Source organism: Camellia sinensis, unplaced genomic scaffold (genome assembly GCF_055761805.1).
Source record: "Camellia sinensis isolate YWXY unplaced genomic scaffold, ASM5576180v1 Unanchor11, whole genome shotgun sequence".
NCBI classification, from domain to species: domain Eukaryota; kingdom Viridiplantae; phylum Streptophyta; class Magnoliopsida; order Ericales; family Theaceae; genus Camellia; species Camellia sinensis.
The window spans coordinates 7,043,536-7,063,261 of NW_028128989.1; the positions used below are offsets into that span (position 1 = coordinate 7,043,536).

A 19,726-nucleotide genomic window follows, 5' to 3' on the forward strand; every position below is an offset into this window, starting at 1 on the left:
GTGTAAATGAAACATCTTTGATTGTCATTGTTTAGAGCAAGATTTAAAATTTAAGATCAAATCCATCACAGTTGAAAAGTTAAAAGATCAAAGTCATACAATCTCAAAACTATTGTGACTGTTTGTGTAATTATGTACACGTTTTTTATGTCAGGGCTTCACATCTTATATAGAAAAATTATTGATTGGTTTAAGAGTGTCACATGGTCATGTCCCGCATTAATCACAATACCATACCTCTCATCTTCCCCAATCACCTAACATAAATTCATGAGTCTCACCTCTTTATAAAATCACAACATTATTAGAACATCACGCGACGGTGTCCCAAGACCAAATAATAACTTCTCTGTTACACGATAGAACCGTCCCTATTAAACCATCTCCAACGTAACACCTATTATTTTATCTAATTTAAATTTGATAAAAAAACGTATTTTTTGCTACTTTGATTGTTTTATCAGATAAGTATTAAATTAAGAATATGATAAATGTTTCACCAGAATAATTGGGACCTTTAAACATTTAACTGTTCATAATTGTTGAAGCTATAGATTATTTTTATTACCGAACGGCTAGCCGGTTGTCTTCGAAATGATTAGTTCCTTACAAAATTTTGTAAAAAAATTTACACTAATTAATCAATCGGCCGAATATCTGTCCAATTAACTGATATTTTTTATAAAAATTTAAAATTCTCTATTAAAACACGTAATACCAAATAGAATTTTTACTCAAATATCTACTCAACTTTAATAAAAAAATACAACATTGAAATGCCCTTGCGTCGCTCTCCATCTCCCTCCCCAAACCCCCAAGGAAAGAGCTTGACATTTTTTTTAGCGAAGAAGTCACTCACTATTACCAATACCAAACCTCTCCCACTAAGTTTCTCTCTTCTTATTAGTATTCCTGATCTTTGCCGCCGCCACTGCCACTGCCACTGCAATTGATTTCTGGTTTACTGCAATTTATTGGTTTCGATGTCGGTTAGTATCTCTATTTGAATTTCTATTAATTTCCCCTACACCACAATTTTATTTTCTTATGTTTTTTGGTGGGGATTGAAAACCCAATCATATGCATATGTATATGTATTCAACGGTTTGAAAGCATTTAATTAATTATAATTTCAGTTTTTGGGGTTTTTGTAAGCAGAGTGATTATCGTGTTGTACATCTACTAGGTTTTATTACTCAGAGTTTCTTATTCTCTATCTCGTAGTAGTAGTAGATCTGTTTTTGATTGGACGTTTTCCACTCGATTATCTCATGGGTACTGTTATGTTATGGTGTCCAACCAACACAAAATGTGTGTAAGTAAAAGGCGTAAACATAAAACATGACAGCAAAAGAAAGACGCAAGTACAAGGTGGAAGTTGCACACTTAAGAAAAGTCCTTATCTCATAGTTTTGTTTTGTTTTGTTTGTGCCTCTTAGCTTTCTTTCATCAACTGCTTTGCGTGTTTCTTATCTTATGTGTTCTTCTTGTATTGTTAGTTACTGTTTCATATTTACAATAAATTACAATGCTTTAAGGAAAGCTTTACTAGTGGTATGCTTAAAGTTAAAACAATTACTTTAAATTACTCCTCCCTCGCTATTATCACTTCTTATTTATGACCTGTCTCTGGAAATTCCATTTTTTGCAGCAAAATAATGTAACTCATCAAATTTGAAATACATAGATTCCTAGTGTATGTTTTAAGTTCATAAAATAAATTACCATCACGTTCTGCATATTAGCATCTCATCATTCTTTGCTTTTGTTTGTCATCGTGGTTCACAGATTAGTGAGCATGTGTTTCGTAACAACTTTCTTGATTGTTTCATTCACACATAAGTTAGTTTTCTTCCTCTTTGTAAACGTGTGTGTGTGTATGTTAACATAACGAAGGTGATTACATGGATTTTGTTAAATTTGTGAAGCTTTAGTGTTGGACATGTGACACTTGGATTAATGTATGTGGGATGTGTCCAACATGCCTAGTTGAGCATGCACCCGACAATATATATATATATATATTTATAGTAGAGTTTGTTATCATTAATTCATAATTATCGAGAATGCTTGTTGCTGGGAGCCTAGTATGTACCTTTTTTTTTATGAAAGGGTATGCTTTTCTGTTGGAGAATTCAATTCAAAGTCATGTTAATAACTTGAGGGTGGAACAAATCTTTATGTTGAGTTCGTGATAATATTTGACATTTGAGTAATGTTCATCCATCTTTTGGTTTCACATGTTGTGTTACATTTGTTTTAGTCATTGAACTTGAATGTAATCATCAGAAAGAAGATGAGGATTATGGTTAGCCTAGAACTTCTGAAACACAATTGCTTTTTGTTTCATATACATGATGTGCTTATTTGTGTTTGCAAGCTGTGTTTTTAAATGTCAATGGATTTTGCAATTATGTATAACAACACTGTTAAAATAATTGATTTTTTCTTTCTTACCCACGGTTTTGGATTGGTTCCCTATCATTGCAGGTAAGGACTGTGAAAATCAGCAATGTCTCCTTAGGGGCGACTGAGCAAGACGTAAAGGAGTTCTTTTCCTTTTCTGGTGAAATTGAATATGTGGAAATGCATAGGTTAGTTCAAGTGAGCATATGGAGTTGAGCAATCTTTCTGTAGCAGTCATGGAATTGCAAATTCTACCCCATCCCCCTGCACCTACCATTCTCCTGCACCTTTCTTTTTTCTTCTGGGCAACCTAGTCAAATGATAGTGAATCCTATGGATATCAGTTTCGTACGGTTTTATTTGATGTTATTTTTATTCTATTATAATTTATATATATTTTTTGCAGTGAGAATGAGCGGTCTCAGACTGCATATGTTACCTTCAGGGATCCTCAAGGTGCAGAGACTGCAGTTCTTCTTTCGGTACATTCTCTTCTCTAGGCATTTGGAATTATTTTATCTGTTCTTGGTTTTTATTTTTAAGTCGTATTAGTTAGAGAACATTTGTTTTTATAAAAGATTGTCCTATTCTAACATTCCTATCATTAATTTTATGTTGTTTTCTATAGGCTATTTTTTATGTACCTAATCTTTAGGTGTGTTTGTACATTAGAGCATTTTGTTAAGACAATTTTTTAATGTTCTTCAAGTTTAAGTACTTGGCACGGGATGTTGTAGTAATAAAGAATATGAATTTCTTTAAGTTAACTAGGCATATATAACTTGAGAGAGCAAAATGAAGGAAAAAGATTCATGTAGCCAAGGGTAGATCTATTAAAGGACAAGTCCCCAATTTGAAACGTTTCATTTTTATGTTGTTTTGTATTGTGTTTATTATATTGGTCCACTAATATGTTGAAATTGCTCCCACTGATCGAATCAAATTCCAAATCCAAATCCACATTGACCTCTTGTTCAATTTCAGATCTAATGCCAAAAACGAATCGGGCCTCACATAGTTGATGTTGATACAGTTACGCTTATGTTTCGCACAGGTTTTCTGTGTATCAAATATCAATGCAGAATTTATTTGGGCCTTACACGTCTATATAAGATATCACCTCTCTCATACCACTTGTCAGATTTTCGGGACCAATATTTCTTCTGCAGTTGAGTCATGTATTTAGATTCTGTAGTTTAGAAATGTATAGAAGAAAGTTTTCATATGTTGATCATCGTTTTCCGGCTGTGCTTTAGTTATTTGTAGATCGAGGCTTCTAGTTGTTGCTTTAGTTGAAAAATGACTTGTTTGTGCCTTGCCCTTTATGTTTATTATACATTTCAAGTTCCTTTCATATATTGTAAAGCCGTTTGGGTGTTTGTCAGGGAGCAACAATAGTTGATCAGTCTGTTGCCATAGCTTTTGCACCGGATTACAAGTTGCCACCAGCTGCTTCAGCAACACCTATTGTATGATCTAGTCCATGTTCTTCAATTTTATATTCTAAATGCTTAGTTTCTTGTATGACCAAATTGTTCAACCCGTATAGGCAGCAGAGAACAAAAATGCTGGTGCTGCTGGGTCTGCTGTCCAAAAGGCAGAAGATGTTGTCAGTGGCATGTTGGCCAAGGGCTTCATTTTGGGCAAAGATGCACTCAACAAAGCGAAGGCCCTTGACGAGAAGCACCAGTTTACTTCCACTGCCACAGCCAAAGTTGTTTCTCTGGACCAGAAGATCGGTCTTACTGATAAGATCAACATGGGCACCACTATTGTGAATGACAAAGTGAAGGAAATGGACCAGAAGTTTCATGTTTCTGAAAAGACCAAGTCTGCTTTTGCAGCTGCCGAACAAACGGTTAGTACTGCTGGATCTGCCATAATGAAGAACCGCTATATTTTGACCGGGGCTTCGTGGGTCACTGGTGCTTTCAATAGGGTCGCCAAGGCTGCCGAAGAAGTGGGGCAAAAAACAAAGGAAAAGATGGCAGAGGAAGAACAGGGAAGACATTTGTCAGAGGGTTATGCTCAGATTCATGACCCAGGATCCCCAAAATCTGGTTCAAGTGAGCAATCTTCCAAGCCCATGCCTGCACAGGGCTTGATCCTTTGATTTGCTAAATCTTGTGTAGATATATGCAAAATCTAGTTTGAATCTTGGGAGTTCTAGTGATTAAATGCCCTTTTAAGCCTGTTGGATACTAGTAAATTATATTGTTGGGGATTGTTTGCATTGATGAAACTTCTTTGTCAAATATTATGCATCTGGATCTATACAGTATGCAACACAGTTCTATCTGTCGTCTTCAACTTTTGGCATCTATGTAGTATGTGCAGCTTCAACTTTTGGCGTCTATACAGTATGTTATGCAACTCGGGCTCGAGCTTGGGCAGATTTTTTTACACTTCGGGCTAAACTTGAACAGATTCTTTGCCCGGCCGGACCTGTTTGAGTTGCAGCCCGACAACTACATACTACTATACTAGTCTGCTGAGGGAAGTTTTTTGGCAGTGGCGGGATATTGTTCCAACATCTTTTAAAGGTCATGCAATCAGGCGAGGCTTGTCCTAAATGTAAGGGGCTCATAATGATTGCGTGGCTCCTAGGAGAATTAGGCAATGCTTCAAAAAGCACCAAATAATTTTTTCTTTATTGGACTCTTATCGTTGATTCATTGATTTATGTGAAACTGTTGCACACTTTAAAGTGGTGCATACCATCTACACTCTAATTTCTAGTTATATTTATTTATTTATAAAAAATGAATATGGATTGTTGGTTGTAGCCATTTTAATTCATAACTAACAACATTTTGTCTCAAAATGAAAACTATTTTGTCATAATCAAAACCACATTTTTATTTTTTATTTCTTATCTTGAAAGAATTAATCAGTGCATCATGGACCCAATATTTGTATCTTGAGCCAGGTTGTCCTTTAGGTTGGGACTTGACTTCTACTAAAGAAAACAAGGAGAAAAATCTTCATCAACATTGAAGAATCTTCTAGCTAAGAATGACTAGAGGATAACATCTACATTGACAACAAGAAAAATATTTTCCAAGTAGTTATGTATTCTCCTTCATAAAAAATAATGGGGTAAATATGTGATGTCCATATTCAAGCCAACTAGGTTTGATTAGGTACCAACATGGCTAAGTTTGAGCTTCATGTCCAAGATGACCAGGATAATTAAGAATAAAAAATGTTGGGACTCCCATGACCCTCAAAATGATATGAACTAATCATGTGTTTTTATTTTTTTTGTTTTTTTTTTTTCTTTTCTTCCTGAACCAATCACAGGTGAGTGGGGGAATTGTGAGGGTTGTGTTTTTTGGAAGCCTATAACATTGTTGATTAAGGATATAGGTCAAATTAAAGGTAAGATATAACACTCATCTAATCTCTTGATTTGTTTAAAATAACCTAAAAAATCTAATCAATCAAATTGATCGAGCATTTTCAAATAGATTTAATATTCTCAAGAAGACAACTCAAGATTCCTCAAATGTTACATTCTAAGTTAGGCCTAGTTTGGCATACTAGGAAAAATTTAAAAAGTCAAAAAGTTATTAAAAATGTTAAAAAGTTATCACTATTCACAAATTAAAAATATATAAAAAATTAATTTACACAATATTTTAATACAAAAAGTAACGAGTTGACAGGTACTGAATATATGTCAAAAAGTAGTCAGTCAAAGAACAAAAAAGAAAATTACATATATATATATATATATATGTATATATTCATTAAGTTGGAGGGTAATGTTTGGCTCGTGGGGGCCTACCACGGGTCCCTTTTTAAAAATCCGAACCGTTCAATATGTAGAACTTGTCGAGTACTATGGCCCCGTTTGGTGTAGCTGTTAAAACAACTTATAAATTATAGCATGACAGATTATAGATTATGACTTTAATCAGAAGTTGTTAATCTGTTTGGTGTAGCTGTCGAATTATAGATTTAAGTTGCTGAGTAGTGTTTGTTAAATAAGCTGTGAAATAGCTTTTTCAATTAATTTTTATTTTTTGTTTGTCTACATTTCTCATAAAAAATAATAATAATAATCTATAATCCATTTGAGTCTTTTTCTATTTTTAAAAAAATAAAAAATAAAAAAATTTAAGAGTATAACCATAAATTAACATGTCCACAGCAGAAGCTGAATAGCAGAAGCAAGGGGTGAGCAGCTTCTCAGAATCAGCTTTTTTTAGTTAAAATAAGCTGTTAGAATCAGAAACTGTTTGAAATAAGTTTAACCAAACAGTCCAAAATAACTTTTTCAAAGCTAAAAGCCATAAGTTGGCTCTGAAAAGCTGAAACAAACACCCCCTATATATGCTTATGAAAAATCACGTTGATCGGATATCGCTAACTACATGATCAAATCAGTTTTGTAAAAAAAAAAGGATGGTGTTATAGGTAACGGTTGAAAAAAAACTAATCCGATCAGATAGCTATCGATGTCCGATCAATGTGATTTTTTTTTAAGTATATAGTATTTGACGAGTTCTACACATTGAACGATTTTGATTAGCAAAACGGGACCCGTGGTGGGCCCTCACAGGCCAAACAACACTTCCAATTCAATGCCCGAAAAGCATGGAACCATCTCCTAGCCTATACATATCCCACGCGGTCCCTTAATTCATTCAACCGTACAACCTATTATATCCCAATCTTATCCTATACACTAATCTATTCAATTTTAAAAAGTTAAAAAGTTATCCCAAACAACTATTTTTTTTCTTTAACTTTTTAATCTAAAAAATCAAAAAATACAATTATTTAAGACACTCCAAACAACCCCTTAATCTCAAATAATGACCAAAAAATATGGTTCATCTGAGTATCATAATGGTTCTTGAAAGAGAATCTTTTTAATCATATAAGAGATTTAGCATAAAAAAAAAGAGAAGAAGAGGCCATAAAATAAATAATATTAAGGCTTTATTTGGAATGTGTTAAAATAGTACCTATTATTTTAACAAATTACTTCATTTGAATTATAATCATTTTATTTGAATCATATCATTTTTTTATTATGTCACTTTCAAATTTAATTTATATTTTACATTTTTTACATAAAAACTAAAAAAATATACTAATCTAACACACACGTAAAACGCCTAAAAATCCCAAACATCATCTTCGATTAACGTGGTATCCAAAGATTGTTAACTTGACGTATACAATGATTCGATGGTGACAGAGCTTCGTCGTGTGTTATTATTAACTTATTATTATATTGATGGCTCCCCTTCTTTAATTTCAGGAGTGGAGGTAGACAAATTTAAACTCTAAAAAATTAAGAAATGGATCAAGCATTCAAGAAACCGACCTTAGCTCAGTTGGTAGAGCGGAGGACTGTAGTTGTAAACAGCATATCCTTAGGTCGCTGGTTCGAATCCGGCAGGTCGGATTTTTGTTTTATTTCTTCCCAATTTTTTTTTTTTTCTACTTTAGAATTCTTCATGAAGCGCTGACCTTTAATTTTTTTGTCTTTTATATCAAAGACAACTCCAAGAGTTAATTTTTTTTTTTCTTTTTTTTTTTCAACTTGCTATTTATCACAATTATTAATTTGATATATTTTCCCAAATACCTACAGAAACTATTCTTCTCATTATTCAAAACTTGCAAAGTCCAATTATTATTATGGGTAAATTACACTTTTACCCCTTAAATTATACGCGCTATTTCTATTTGGTCCTTTAACTATTGCTTGTGTTTCTTTAATCCCTAAACTTTAATCATTTGTGTTTGCCATCCAAATCATCAACGGAATAGCGTTGCACGTGCATTCCATGTAATACGAAAGGCTGATACGAAGGTCAAAATAGACATTTCCTCCTCAACCACATGAGCCATACACGTGAGGCGCATTGGGGTAACAAAAATGGGGGGTTTGTGATTTTCAGATCATCGATTCAATCTTCATAACTTCAATTGAGTCTTTAGAATGTCGATTGAGGCTAGGGTTTGTGGTTTTCTTGAAAAATCGAAGGGTTTTGCAACATTATTGGTGTTGATTGAGGCCGGATGGCCATGGTGAAGTATGTACGATGTCAAGATAATTTTATACCGAAATGTAAGTATAATTTTTGTAATTTTTTGTTAAGATTTTTGCATGGTTATGATTTTTTGAGCATTTTCGGTCAATTTTGTATATTTTTGGTTAATTTTTTATTTGTTGAATCTTTCTTGTTTACTGTATTGTTTTGAAGAAGTGAGTTTTGAAGTGTATGTACTGTTTCAAAAAGTGAAGTCTTATTGTACGTGTTTGTCTGATTGTCCCCTGTCTTTTAGTGTGTTTTTTTTTAGTGTTCCTCAATTTTTTGTCTGATTGTCCCTTGTATTTTTTGTCTGATTGTCCCCATGCATTTGCATATGTTTCTCAATTTTTTGACAAGATAACATAGGCCCTAAGATACACAAGGTGTTGGAGAAAAATAAGACAAATGCAGTTGCATACATTCCAGCATTTACAGGAGATAAAAAATTTGAAGTAAGAGGAATGCATGGTGATCAGTTTATAGTGGATCTTAAAAAGGAGACATGTTCTTGCACAAGATGGGAGTTGACAGGAATCCCTTGTGCACATGCAATATCTGTCATTTGGACATCAATGGAATATGTCCATTATTGTTACAAAAAAGATTCATTTTTGAAGGCTTACACACACATGATATGCCCAATGAATGGTGCTAAGATGTGGAAGCAATCAGGAAAAAAACCAATGTTTTCCCTAGAATACCTTAAACAGCCTGGAAGGCCAAGGAAAGCAAGAAGGAGGGAACCAGATGAGGGACCTAAAGGTCAAAAGCCTACAAAGCTAAGGAGATTTAAAAAGAATTTGAGTTGCAGAAAATGTGGACAGAAGGGCCACAACACCAGGACTTGTAAATCAGAGCTTTAACCCTCTGTAAGTAAAGCCCACAACATTTGTTTGTTTTCATTCACTTGGTGATCACTAACTATGATAAATCTTGTGCTTTGCAGCAAGATAATATAACAGCAGGTGAAAGAGATGTTGGAACTTTTGCAAGTCAAGGGCCAATGCCCAGGAGGCCACCACCTGTTGCTGCTGCCAATTTTGCAAATCAAGGGCCAATGCTAAGGAGGCCACTACTTGCTACTGTAATTTTTGCAAGTCAACCTCCAATGCCAAGGAGGCCACCACCTGCTGCTATAACTTTTGCAAGTCAACTTCCAATGCCTATGAGACCAACACCACCTTTTGATGCAACCTCTATCACTCAAGCCTCAAGACAGAAAAGGGTAGCACCAACCAAAGGAGGCATATCCAAGAAGAGAGGGTGAACACAGTAGTAGAAATGTAGGATTGCTTTTGTGTTTGTAATGACAATGAACTTCATGTCAACTATTTAATAATGCAAGATTTTTTTTTTTTTTTTTTTTTTTGGGTATTTGTAATGACAATGAACTTAAAATTTTTATGAATGGAAATGATGACAATGTTTATCTTTAAATAGGGGGAGGGGGGCTGCACTGCTATTCTGTTTGTTTGTTTGTTATTTATTTATTTATTTTTATGTTTTTTGCGTGTTTGTTTTTTGTTGGTAAACACAATCAACCATTATAGAAGATTTGGACACACAATTTTCCATACAAAACCTTCCATTCATTACATATCCAATAAGTTATATAGCAAACCTAGAGTATCTTCTACAGCAATAACACCAAGATGATAAGCCAAGACACAACCAAACAAACCCAGAGTATCTTCTCCTTTCTTTTCATCTCTGATATTTGCTCTTCCATCTTAGTAATCCTTCGTAGGAGTACTGGTATAATTTGCTTTAACCGGCTACACATAGGTACATTAAACCACTGGAAAAATCCACATCTTCCCCTATTGAGCCCATATCCGTTGCAGTATAAGAATCGTCTTCCCGAGTTCAAGTTTGTCCAAGATGTCTTCAGTACAGCAACTCTGTCACATGAGCAATGCATTGCATCTATCTGGTATATTGTTCTTCCTTTTTCTACTCTTCTTCCTCTTTCTCTTCTCTGTCTTCTTGATGCTCAGTTTTTTTTTTTTTTTTTTTTTTTTTTTTTTTTTTCCATACACAGCCATGTATATATATATGGATATATATTAGAGGACTGGTAGGAACATTCCCTTCAATTTTATTTGTGTAAAATGTCTCTTTTGCCCTCCACTAACATTATTTCGTTTATGATTTGGACGGCAAACACAAATTGGACTCGACAAACACAAATTACAAACACAAATTATTAAAGTTTAGGGACTAAAGAAACACAAGCAATAGTTAAGGGACCAAATAAAAAAAGTGCATATAGTTTAAAGGGTAAAAGCGTAATTTACCCTATTATTATTATTATTTTAATGCTTTTTTGGTTGTTTGGACATCAATTGCCTCAACAATAGCACATTCAGAATCTAGCATCTTTGCTCATGCATCTTTGCTTTAAAACGCCATTGCATCATCTCTTCTACTCTCAAAAAAAGAGAAAGAGCCCCTCTACACCTCTATAAGAAATTCGGGGTTCAATTTCTTCCACTGCTTACCGGTCCCTCTCCCTCTCCCTCTCTCTCTCTCATATTCAAACTTGTACATATTTATAATTTCTTTCCATTGTACCCAAAAAAACAAGAAGATATAACTTTTGTGTTGGGTTTCTTAAAAACAAGAAAGAGTCATACCATGACCCCACATCTTGAACATACAAATCAAACAATACTAAGCTGAGCAGCCAAATTGGGATAAGACAATTGGCCCAGCCATATCCCACATATATGTGATGAACTGCAAACAAAGTCACCTTCCAAGCTCTGCCACCTCCTTAGTCTAATTCAAAGCTTACAAGCCTAACCCAGCTCAATAACTCAACCTGATCATATCCCAGATAGAGTACAAAAGTCACAGTTGCATTCATGGTGCAAAAACAACTCAAAAGATGTCACCAGGTTGAGAGACAATGGAGCATCATTACAAAGCAACAAACCAATCACTTGGTTTAATTTGCAAATTAAACGGTGATGTGATTCAGTTTCACTATCACCAATCATATTCAACTCAAAAAGAATAATTCCATCATTGATAATGGGTCTATATAGAAAAAATTTCATCATCATCATCATCACCAACGAGATCCTCTGCCCATTCTCCAATCAAGTGAGTAGATTTTGCAACACTCTCAGCCATAAAACTGAGATCTCAGAACTCTACCATGTAATGTAACGCTCGTACCAGTCAGATAGATACCAACCCTAATGAATCAGTCCCTACAAAAGCTTCAGTCCACCTGTTACATCATCAACCATTTCAGCAGGTCCTGCACATGCATGAGCATGAGAATTAGTCCAATGAACTTTGGGAGACAAAAATAAATAAACTAATTAATAAACGTGACAGGATGCGTGTGCTGAGGAGAAAAAGTTTTTGTTGTGACAAAAACTGTAAGTATGCTATGCAATAAGTTCTCCACATGAAAAATTCCCATCTCAATCACACATGGGTGGGGAGGGAGATGGGGGAACAAGTAGAGATGAACTTACCAATAATGGCCATTACGGTCCTTGAATCTGAAAGAAAAGAAAAGAATGAGTAACATAGTTAGGCAAATGTCAATTGGGATAATATGCAAGAAAGAATTGTAAGTTTTGTTGCAACTTGCAAGTATCGAATGAAAAAGACTTGGCAGACAATGTGAGGGTATCACAGAACATAGTTGACACAAAATTGAGAAAAAAAAATTGTACATTGCTTGAAAGCTAATCCAAAAAGTTCTTTATTAGGCCTGCTTATAAGGGGCCAGAGAGCACACAGTGTTCTACACATTACCATAATTTTACTTTCTGGGTGTCTAACACGGATATTTAATTTATTTTGAAGAGTCCTCATAACATAGAGTGTCAGCTCTACAAGTCTATCCCTATAATACCACATTTGAAAGCATGTGGCATGCCACGCTCTTGTTCCTGCTCCTATTCTCATTCCACATCCCAAAACGATCCACATTACAGGTAACATAGCTTATAACATTCAAGTGGATCCAGATGTGTTTGTTTTTCAAATTTTTTGGATGACTTGATTGGTTAGGGGGTGTTTTCACCTTTCTTGAGGGTTTATTTTTTTGTATTCCTTCGCATAAGCTTGATGCTGCAAATCAATAATATTGCATTTTATTTATCCAAAAAAAAAAAAAAAAAGCAAAGCCTATGTAGAAGGAAAGAGCTTAATTTTCCGAGTGGCTTTAGTCTGGCTGATTCTAGCAGACCAGGAACGGTTTTGTACAGGTTCCAGTTTTTGCCGGTTTTGTCCGGTTTTTAGTGCAAAATGATTTAGGGGTGCGTTCAGACCAGAACAAGGGCCAGTTGATGGTTTAACTGGTTGAACTGGCTGGTCTGGTCCAATTTTTTAAATATTGCCACACTCCACATCAACATACATCAATCAATACAAAGCCTATGTGCCGAAATCCAGCTTTAGCTCTCCACATAATTCATGAAAACTAGCCAACTATGGTTGCTAAAAGCATATTCCAATGAAGGCTCTAAGCAAGTCCCAAAATCCACAAATTTCAATACATTCCAGAAAACCTTGGAACTTATAATCAATGCAAAAAATAGTTATCTACCACATCAAAAAACAACAAAGAAAAGTTACAACGAAGGGAATTAATTTACGACTCACTCGGTGCAATTTGTGTCCTCCCTGCATCAATTGTGACGTGGGTTGGTATGTTCAGTGATTTTGCCTTTTCCTGTCAAAGTAAAGAAGAATTTGCCAAAAGGATGAGAAGATGAGATAAAATAATGCACAGGCAATGAAACTACAATAAAAGTGAAAGGGGAAAGGCTTAACAGTGTAATTAAAGGAAAAGTATTTTTTTGCTCAGCCAAAATTAGTTTATATCCATCACAATGATCTAAATCATACTAACTTGCAGAACTAGCAAATCTTCCTCGCTTTCAATTTTCACAACCACCTTAACCTGCCCACACATCTCCCACCTGCATATGGACATAATCGGATCAGAAAGAATAGGTTGACACAGAACACATGTACATAGTCAGGGCTCAACACAAAATAAGTCCTAAATAAATTTTGAAAAGTACCTGTTTAAAGCTTTTGGTGCACGATGAAGCAGCTTTTTATAGAGACCCAAAGTTGCATGACTAAAAACCAAGGTAAATTTGTCAATAACAGATAAGAAGAACATGCAAAACCAACCACAAGGAGAATGCAAATAAAACAAAATAAACCAGAGTGTGAAAGGTTTTCTGCAATTGCAATAAAATAAAGTGCAAAGCAGAACTGCACAGCAATTAATGAGTCAGATACCAACATCTCATACCCTTAAATTTTTTTTCTTATAAGATTGTAATGTCTTTCTAAATATGACACCAAAAGGGGTGGTACCTTTGTACAAAAAGAGGAGCGGAAAAGTTCCAACACAAAAAGTTGACCTCGGCTAAGAAATCTACAAGAGAATCCTTTACACAAAAAATGAAAAGTATGACAGGCTCATCTTAACTTTTGAATCCCTAAATCAAGAAAGGAAAAAAAAAAAAAAATTGAATCCCTAACTTCTACTATCAAAAGTAGGTATATTCCTCTCCCTCCATAGGCACCACATGAGGCATTATTGAGTCACCATCCAAGCTTTCTTCTTTGTTTTCCACCCACAACCATTTCCCAACACTCCAAAAATAGAAAGTAATAAATCCCATAACTTTTTGCCTACGACAATTGAGAAGTGGATGATTCATCGTCTCTTCCGTCACACACAGCCTCCAGCTCCCATACCAATTTCCAATGCTAGTAAAACTCAGATAATTTGCCAACAAAGCATTTTGGTAAATTGCAAAGTTGAACAAATCTGGGAAGGCTACTGAAATAGGAAAGTCTCTACACCAAATATCATGCCAAAACTGAATCTTGCTGCCATCCCTTCCTCAAATCTTACAAACTTCGCAAATTTTGGTCATCCTTTCCCAATAGCTTTCCACACCCCAACCCCTTATAGTTGACGACTTTCCTTGGAAGTCCATCCACTATAATCCACTCAAGCTTACAATCAATCACCCTTCTCCACAACAGATTCTCCTCAACAGCATACCTCTAGAGAGCCACTCACCCATCAATGCTTGCCTTCTAATACATTATTTTTTAATATCATATTGAAAGGTTTTGTAGCTATTACAAACCACTTCATATGTTATTCTATGCCTTATTCAAGAGACCTTTAACATTACAAGTGGAATGAGCAGGCTCAATGCACATTTAAATAAGGGGCAAAGAAGAATTTGATCTTGCACATTCTAAACGTCTATGTTCAATGACAAGTCTTCAATTTCTCTTGGCCACGATATTTATGCCTTAATTACTTTTTATTTTACTAATATGCCTGAGCTCAAACAAGGGCACACTATGAATATGTTGGTATTTTTTACAACAAAATTCATAATCATCTGCTCAGCAAAACTCCTCTGCAAATAAATGAGTTTATTACCAATCAAATATTTTGTCTCTTATATTGAAAGAGGATGTTAAGATACCCATAGATTGGCTCTTCACTTTTGCTAATGAAGTCGTAAAAGCATCTTAACATACGAACTAGACTATTCTATTCACTATGCCGGCATGAAACCTAACAAACCATATTATTAGGTCATAGTTGAAAATGCTACACTTCAAAATTTACAGAACAATATACCTGCCCGCTAGTTTTTATTTATTTATTAGATGTCCAATCCAAGAGCAAAAGCAAAGCATAATTGATGTTTGAGACTGCAGAACAAGTTGCTACCTGCATTGGGCAGCAATCTTTCCTTTCCCCATCTTTAAGTCATTCCTCACAACCAAAACCTACATTAAATAAGAATAAAGCGAAATTCAAGTCAATTCTCCTGGCCGCCATATATATATTACTAGCAATCTTCACACACAATACGTGCGCAACTCCAAAAAATAAATAAATTATAAGAATAATGGCAAAAAGAAAATGCACATATAGTCTGTGTTGCTCAAGTGGTTAGAGCTCTCATTATTAAATCCATGGTCATGTGTTTGAGACTTGTCCTCCTCGTTGCATAAATTTTACAAAAACTCAAAATATAGGGGTATTTTGGAAAAACCCAAAATATAAGACACATTTGTGTCAACACCACCAGCACCTTCACTTACAAAAACTCCAAATACAGGGGTATTTTGGAAAAACCCAAAAATATAAGACACATTTGAGTCAACACCACCAGCAGCCTTCACTTTATAATAGACTACCGGCCGCACACGCAATGCGTGTGCAATTCAAAAAACTATAATAGTATAAGAATAATGATAAAGAAAAATACACATTATTTGTTGGTCAAGTGGTAAGGACTTGTTTTGCCAAACTCATGATTTTGGTTTCAAGTCTTATCCTCTTCTTTTTTACATAAATATCAACTACAGGAGAATTTTAGGAAAACCTAAAATATGAGACAATAATGTGTCAACACCACCAGCAGCTTTCACTTTATATATTAGAATAAATATGTGTGTCTGTGTGTGTGTGTGTGTGTGTGTGTGGTGTACACACATAGAGATAATGTTAGAGCAAAGAGACGTGAAACCATTTTGAAATCTTCAAGAATGTCAGCCAGCTTTTCAATCTCAAGGGGTTCTTTGGACCGATTCTTCTTGTTTACATCCACAACTGAGGTCTCTTTAGCTACCCTGGTTGAAACAAAATTTCGAGCAAGATGTCGTGCACTCATGAGGTATCCCAGAGCAAAACAGCCTGCCCCTACTAGAAGAGCATTGATCCATGTCATATCCATCATCTCCAAACGCAAACACACCCTACATTGTTATCAAGTCACCGCTAGATCAAGCCACAAATAGAACAAAATTCTTAGAAACACCAATCTAAAACCCACATCAACAGGGCATAATTTAAATCATCATAATTTCATGGGCAAAATCACGGACATGGGACACAGTGATCTCAAAAAAAAAAAAAATGGGGACACAAGTAGGACAAAAACAAGGCAACAAAAATTATATTTTTATTTGCTATGCAGATTAAGGGGTTGTTTGGGGTGTCCTAAATAAGTGCATTTTTTGTCTTTTTGGACTAAAAAATTGAGAAAAAAAATATGGATGTTTGGGTTAACTTTTTGACTTTTTATGGAAAAATGTGTATTAAAAAATTGAATAAATTAGTGTGTAGGGAAAAATTAGGATTGAGAGTTGTGCAGCCGTAATTTTTGACTTTTGGTGAATAGTGATAACTTTTTAACTTTTTCGCAAGTTGCCAAACTTGGCCTAATACTACATCCACAAACAATCAAAAATTAACACTACTTCAATATTAAATTTTTTTTTTTTTTAAAAAAAAAAAAAAAAAAACCTTAAGTTAACTCTTGTCGTTTATGTCTTTTTTATTGATGGTCTATTAATTATTTAAATCTAAAAAAAAAAAAGTAATGAACGTTTAACATCTAACATCCATCAAAAGCACTAAAGAATAGTAGGAAAAAATCTAGTTGGCATGTTAGGAGTGTGTCCACTGAAAACAAATTAATTAAATAAAAGGACATGCCACATGGCATATCCCATACATATCCACACCATGTTCCAATGTTTGACACAACTACGGCATTTGTTTTGAAGTGTCGGTAATTCATAGTTCATGAGTTATACAAATAAGGAAACATCATTTACTAATAAATAACTAACTAAATACAAATTTTTCATAATCTAAGAAGAAAGACAACCGTATCAAGGTTCTTTTAGTACTGTAAAATCAAAGTAAGTGAAGGAGGGAATCCAGTTTGGAAAAACCATAGGCACTTTCATTCCACATCTAGAAATTCAATTGCTTTTTTCATTTCAGATATTACTTTTAACTTTTCCAGCAATATGACTTAGACAACCCTCATGAAAAAATGTCATATTGTAACTCATCTCCATTAATTTTTTCCAGTATTGCGACTGCAAATTTTTTATTCATGATCCTCTACAAAGTGACACTTGTTTAACCCTCATAACTTAGATAGTTAACATGTCTTTTCATAAGTTTGTTCAGCGTCAATTTTTTTATTTTAATGAATTTTACAAAGAAAAGATAATTCACATATCTCGACAGAATAAGAAAATTGAGATTTCTAGATGAAAAATCAATTTAAGCTCGAAAGCTAATTTTAAAGGAAAAAACATCACAAGCACTAGAAAATGGAGAGAACAATTCAACATAAAATGAAAACCAAATATGTGTTCACTAGTTTGATCTAGACCCACTGGCCGAATATTTAGCAGCCAATATATCATCATTTACCATTACATAAGCCAATGATATGCTTTTGTGGCAACTAAACCACCTAGCACATTGTATGACGATCATTCAGAACTTATATATATATATATATATTTACTATTAATTTTAAAAACTAGCATGCCCAAATTTTGTTTGTTTTTATATGAATTATCCATATGCTTCAATGCCCTCTTGCATTGACGATAAAACGTTAGTATTAAAGAAGGGCTAATGAAAGAAGAGGAAAATAATTATAAAAAGAAAAAGAAAAAAGACAAAAAGAGGACTTTCTTGGCAATCAAACGTTGGAACTGTTTCTAGGAATTTATGCAATGTAAAAAGTAACTATGAATACAACAATTAGGGCTTCAGGACTTGTGAGCAATCAGACAAGCAAATTAATTGTAAAAACCCCCGTCTCCAATAGAACAAAGACTAAAGTCAAACGATGGATCAGAACAAATCGTAAAGTGAAATACAAGTAGCGATGTTTTGTTTAAAAAAAAAAAAAAAAGGTTTTGTAGCAAGAACAAGTACCTGCAATCGGATCGGAGGCTATAGAAACAGCATTTGTAGAGTGATCGGCCGTATATCTATATCGAACGCTTCTCAACTCTCAAATGTAGACTAGACTAGAGACAATTCTCTGATTCGATACTGCTATAACTATACTATTCAATAATAATCAAAGCTATATAAGGGTGGGAAGCCCCAGTCTTCAGTTTGCTCCAATCAGACTCTGATTGCCCTTTTCATTGTTATTTTTCCATCGTTTGTTAATTTCACCTCTTTTTCTTCCTTTTTTTTTTTTTTTTTTTCTTATTTTTTCTTATTCATTTTTTAAAGGGTAAAAATACCACTTCTTTGAGCTCTTACAGTATGTTTGAGAACCTAGGACAGAAAAGAAAAAAAAAATGATTACGAGAAAAGAAAAGAGAATAATGTTGTGTTTGGTCAAGGGATTTGAGGAGGAATTTAAAAAGAAAAATGAAAAAGATAGTTGAAATGTGAATAAAATATACTTATATTTTACATAATTTCATACACCTTTTTCTTTTTTCTTTTCAAATCATTTTCTAAATCCTTCAACCAAACACAGCGTAAATCATGATTGTGATTTCTCTCCTTTTTATTTGGATAAGTAAAAAATAAAATAAAATAAAATAATTATGATTTTTTTCCGTACTTATTTGGTTAGATTTCATAAGAAAAAAGAAAAGAAAAAAAAAGAAATTAATCTATGTTATATTACCAAAGTATTTTATATTTTGTCAATCATTTTATTTCTTTTATTTTTACAGAGACAAAATTGGTATTATGAAAATATAAAAATCTAGTGGTTTCTTTTCTCTTCCAATCTCTCCACTTTTAGGAAAATTGAAAATAAGGGTTATAAGATAAATGAGTTTCCATCCGTTTCTTTCTGTTTTTCCCTATTTCTCTCAACTTAAGTTATCCAAACAAAGAAAAGAAATACATATCTCTTCATTTCTTTTTTTTTCTCTCTAAAACATTCAATCCAAACATACAAAGTATATGTTATTATTTATTACCTTGGTCCGAAATGAATATGTAGAAATATTTTTTTCAAAAAATATAGTAAAATGAGGTGAAGGAAAAGGAAATTATTTTTTCTCTCGTGTTCACTTGTTAAGAAAATACAAATTATTTTTTACAAAAATTTGTGTTTTTTGTAGGATTAATTTTGAGAAAAAATATATTCTAGTGAAAAAGTAAGAGATGTACGTTCCATTTTGTACTAACATAAAACACAAATGTTAGAGTAATTGGAAGTGATTGTCGAAGGAAATTACGGTTAAGCCTTAATATTGGGCCTCTATAGTCTATACGGTGGTGACTTCAAAATTTTTTGTCAATGATTTCAATTAAAAATTTAAATTCCATAACGAGTGATATTATTAGTATTCTTTTTTAATTAAAAAAAAACACACACAATATTTTGTACTCATATGCAAGTTTTTGCACAAATATCAAACCTACCCCTCAGAAGGAGAAAAAAATGTTC

At 33.8% G+C, this 19,726-nt stretch overlaps 2 protein-coding genes and 1 non-coding gene across 3 annotated transcripts; 2 read left to right on the forward strand and 1 right to left on the reverse strand.

Moving 5' to 3' along the window:
• Positions 1 to 583: 583 nt before the first annotated feature.
• LOC145814519 (binding partner of ACD11 1-like) lies at positions 584 to 4,716 on the forward strand. Its single transcript, XM_082911381.1, has 5 exons — positions 584 to 989; positions 2,491 to 2,594; positions 2,813 to 2,888; positions 3,792 to 3,875; positions 3,956 to 4,716. Exons 1-5 carry the CDS (start codon positions 984 to 986, stop codon positions 4,517 to 4,519), a joined length of 834 nt encoding a protein of 277 aa, XP_082767507.1. The 5' UTR covers positions 584 to 983; the 3' UTR covers positions 4,520 to 4,716.
• Positions 4,717 to 7,742: 3,026 nt separating this feature from the next.
• TRNAY-GUA (transfer RNA tyrosine (anticodon GUA)) lies at positions 7,743 to 7,828 on the forward strand. The gene is given in 2 exon segments: positions 7,743 to 7,779; positions 7,793 to 7,828. It is a non-coding gene; the product is annotated as a tRNA-Tyr (tRNA).
• Positions 7,829 to 11,304: 3,476 nt separating this feature from the next.
• Positions 11,305 to 18,600, reverse strand: LOC114320327 (uncharacterized). Its single transcript, XM_082911382.1, has 8 exons — positions 18,238 to 18,600; positions 16,016 to 16,244; positions 15,211 to 15,269; positions 13,517 to 13,576; positions 13,342 to 13,411; positions 13,092 to 13,161; positions 11,954 to 11,980; positions 11,305 to 11,730 (listed from the first exon to the last, which is right to left on the reverse strand). Exons 2-8 carry the CDS (start codon positions 16,223 to 16,225, stop codon positions 11,681 to 11,683), a joined length of 546 nt encoding a protein of 181 aa, XP_082767508.1. The 5' UTR covers positions 16,226 to 16,244; positions 18,238 to 18,600; the 3' UTR covers positions 11,305 to 11,680.
• Between the last annotated feature and the right edge of the window lie 1,126 nt (positions 18,601 to 19,726).